Source organism: Musca vetustissima, unplaced genomic scaffold, assembly GCF_032173495.1.
Source record: "Musca vetustissima isolate MV318-11 ecotype Yass unplaced genomic scaffold, APGP_CSIRO_Mvet_v1 utg81901, whole genome shotgun sequence".
Taxonomy (NCBI): Eukaryota; Metazoa; Arthropoda; class Insecta; order Diptera; family Muscidae; genus Musca; species Musca vetustissima.
This window is the reverse complement of record NW_026877147.1, coordinates 120,028-123,651: the sequence shown is the minus strand read 5'-3', so window position 1 is coordinate 123,651 and position 3,624 is coordinate 120,028. Positions and strand designations below refer to the sequence as shown.

General features: G+C 34.5%; 1 protein-coding gene across 1 annotated transcript; it reads left to right on the top strand.

Annotated features, from left to right (window-relative positions):
* Positions 1-1,528: 1,528 nt before the first annotated feature.
* On the top strand, positions 1,529-2,332 carry LOC133321724 (uncharacterized). Its single transcript, XM_061530805.1, has one exon. The coding sequence runs from the start codon at positions 1,529-1,531 to the stop codon at positions 2,330-2,332; it is 804 nt and encodes a 267-aa protein (XP_061386789.1).
* Positions 2,333-3,624: the final 1,292 nt, after the last annotated feature.

The following is a 3,624-nucleotide window of genomic DNA, read 5'->3' as shown; positions in this document are numbered from 1 at the left end:
CTTCACCGTGGGTTGTGTTGAGATGTTCGGCTTTCATTTGTGGTCTATAGATCGACTCGATAATAACACAAACAATTAAGTTTTCGGTCTTCTTCATTCCAAAATTATTATCTGATCATCACCGAAAATTGTAGGCGTTGTCTTTGACCATAACTGGAACCTCGTGGAATATTTCAAAGCGATCAGCGCTATAGTTCCGCTCTCTAGAGTCATAATAGGTTTCTAAATAATATACGAATACGGAGATGACTGTAAATATTTAGGTGTAACTCCCACATCCGACCACATACAACAATATAATTGGTATTAATTTAAAGGTCAACCACTCCTCTTGGATATAATATAAACTTCTAGGGTCTATGTCCTTAAGGGGTAAATATATACGCTATAGAATACAAATTTTGTCATTTTTCACACAAAAGTCAGGGTCCATTTGACCCGCTAAATATTGACCGATCTTTATGAAAACAGGCACGCTCATTCTTTGGCCTGATCCCCTTCTCCATGGAAAATTTCACGATGTTTGGGCCATTATTGCGGCCTCTGGAGCAACCAGAAAAACCGGCAAAAATTTAGTATTTGGTCCATTTCATCCCCTAAATATTAAACGATCTTTCCCAAAAACAATAGGGGTCTTCATTGGCCAGAACCCATCCTACATGCAAAATTTCGTGAAGATAGGTCCATAACTGTGGCCTGTATCGTGTTTACAAATTATAATAGACATACGGACGGACGGACACGCATGTCTAGATCGGCTCAGCTAGTCGAGATATGATGATCGGTATACTTAAAGGTGGGTCTAGGACCAATATTTCGAGGCGTTACAAACTTGTGGGGCTGCACAAAGCTATAATACCCTGACAACATAGTTGTGTAGGGTATAAAAATCACGTATATGATAGTCTTTGAAAAAAAATATTTTAAAAATCCACGCCTAAGGTAGTCTTTGAAAAAAAATATTTTAAAAATCCACGCCTAAGGTAGTCTTTGAAAAAAATTATTTTAAAAATCCACGCCTAAGGTAGTCTTTGAAAAAAATTATTTTAAAAATCCACGCCTAAGGTAGTCTTTGAAAAAAATTATTTTAAAAATTCACGACTTTGTTTTTGTCGTTGAAAAAAAAAATATTTTAAAAATCCACGCCTAAGGTAGTCTTTGAAAAAAATTATTTTAAAAATCCACGCCTAAGGTAGTCTTCGAAAAAAATTATTTTAAAAATCCACGCCTAAGGTAGTCTTTGAAAAAAATTATTTTAAAAATCCACGCCTAAGGTAGTCTTTGAAAAAAAATATTTAAAATAAAATACAAAATTCTATCATTGTTTTTGTAGTCAAATTTATGTCTTCAAATATTTTTTGTTTTTAATTTTGAAACATTAAAACTCGTATCAATTAAAATTATTTTTCTACCAAAATTCCAATTAGAGTCCCGATTCTGCTTTAAAAATTCAAATCTACCGCAAATTGTAGCCTCCCTAAATTATATTAAAATTTAAACCAAGTTACTATAATAATACCAAATTACAATGGCCAAAGGTACGGTGAAGGTCATAGTGAATACTAGAAAACTCCCAAATAGAGAAGATGAGGAAGAAGTCCAACAATGTATGCAACAACATCATCAAATCTACAATTTAGTTGAACATTTACGACAATGGATAGAGAAAAATAGTCAACCGAAGCGGTATAACTTCCCCAGACCATGTATCAGACGTGAACCCAGTCGCTGGGCTAAACGTGGTCCAATGGCGCGGAAAGATTGGGTAAGATTTTATAATTGGGCAGCGAAGAATGCCACACCCAAACCACCCTATCAACCAAAAATCCGCAGTAAAGATAAGGAAAAAGAGAAAAAGTCGGAACCGAAAGATCCCATACCATTTGAAGAGCTTATGGAACATGCCGAAAAATTGGCAACACCACGTATTCGCCGCCACAAATATGAATATCCCGCCGAAACGAAGTATCCATATGCACCACAAATTCATCCAAAGAAACCGCCGAAAAAAGATCGTGGTCGTCCATTTAAAACACCGGAAGTTCCACCGGATTTTCAGCATATCGAATTGGAAATTGATTTTTGGTCTCAATTGCGATTTCCCACAAGGTCGTCGACAGCTCTCTACAATCCTACGGAAAATATTTTGAAATTGGCTCAACCAAAAATTATACCACCTATAAAGCAGCATTGCCCCATCCCGGAAAAGCCTGTAGAATATGTGGCTCCAAGACGCCGCATGTCATATCGCCAGTGGCGTGAACATAAACGCCGGCTGGAGTATTTGGCTAAACCTATTTATCGTCCTGTTATTGATTATTATTATTCTTAGTCATCTCTACACCTAAAGTTATATTTATGTGCGTGAATTTTTTAAATACATTTTCCAGCAACGTAATTAATTTTTTAACCATGAGGCGTGAATATTTTTTAAATCATTTTTATTAAGGACTTTAAGAGCCTTAGGTGTGGATTTTTTAAATAAATTTTATCAAGGACGTTCAGAGCCTTAGGCGTGGCTTTTTAAAATAAATTTTATCAATGACTTTAAGAGCCTTAGGCGTGGATTTTTTAAATAATTTTTATCAAGAACCTTAATAGCCTTAGGCGTGGATTTTTTAAATAATTTTTATCAAGAACCTTAAGAGCCTTAGGCGTGGATTTTTTAAATACATTTTATCAAGGACTTTAAGAGCCTTAGGCGTGGATTTTTTTTAAATACATTTTATCAAGGACTTTAAGAGCCTTAGGCGTGGTTTTTTTTTAAATACATTTTATCAAGGACTTTAAGAGCCTTAGGCGTGGATTTTTTTTAAATACATTTTATCAAGGACTTTAAGAGCCTTAGGCGTGGATTTTTTTTAAATACATTTTATCAAGGACTTTAAGAGCCTTAGGTGGGGATTTTTAATTTTTTTCGGTTTATGTTCGGTTTTTTCTCATTCCACATAAAATATGTCAAACATTTGTCACGACAAAACAAAATCACTTACATCTGCTTCTAATTCTTCCCGAAATAAAAAATGTTTCTTTTTTTAAATAGAATCCTTGTGTTAATATCAATCTGGCGTTAAATATAATTTAGTATTTATTTTGATATTTCCGCTTGGATATTCTGCTGCTACAGTTTTTACTTAGTGGTTGTGTGTGTTAATCTCATCTTGTTTGTGGTTGATTTGTGTGGCATTTTAGAACGCCTTTGAGTGCGTGTGTTTGTGGAGGCTCGCTTAAGTGGAAGTGTTATTTGAGACGGCCGATAATGTGTCAATTTCACACGTGTTATACTTTGGGGAATTTTTTTACGAAGGCTCTGAAGGATGTGGATTTTTTTGGGGTAATTGAATTCATGGCATAAAAAATAAATGTGTAAGGAAAGTTGAAAAAGGGATATGCAGCAGGCGGACACATTTTTTGGAGCTCAGTTGTTTTTTAAAGGAAACATTAAAAAGTGTGTACAATAATGTGGCATATTTCAGGCGATACTTAAGTGTGACATTTTTGGTGGGGCATATGCCTAATTTTGAATCGATTTTATTTGAAAAATTATGCTGTTTGTGTTTTAGAAAAAGGAAATTATATGTCAGTTTATTAGGCGCTTGAACATGAAAGATTTGAAAATGATTT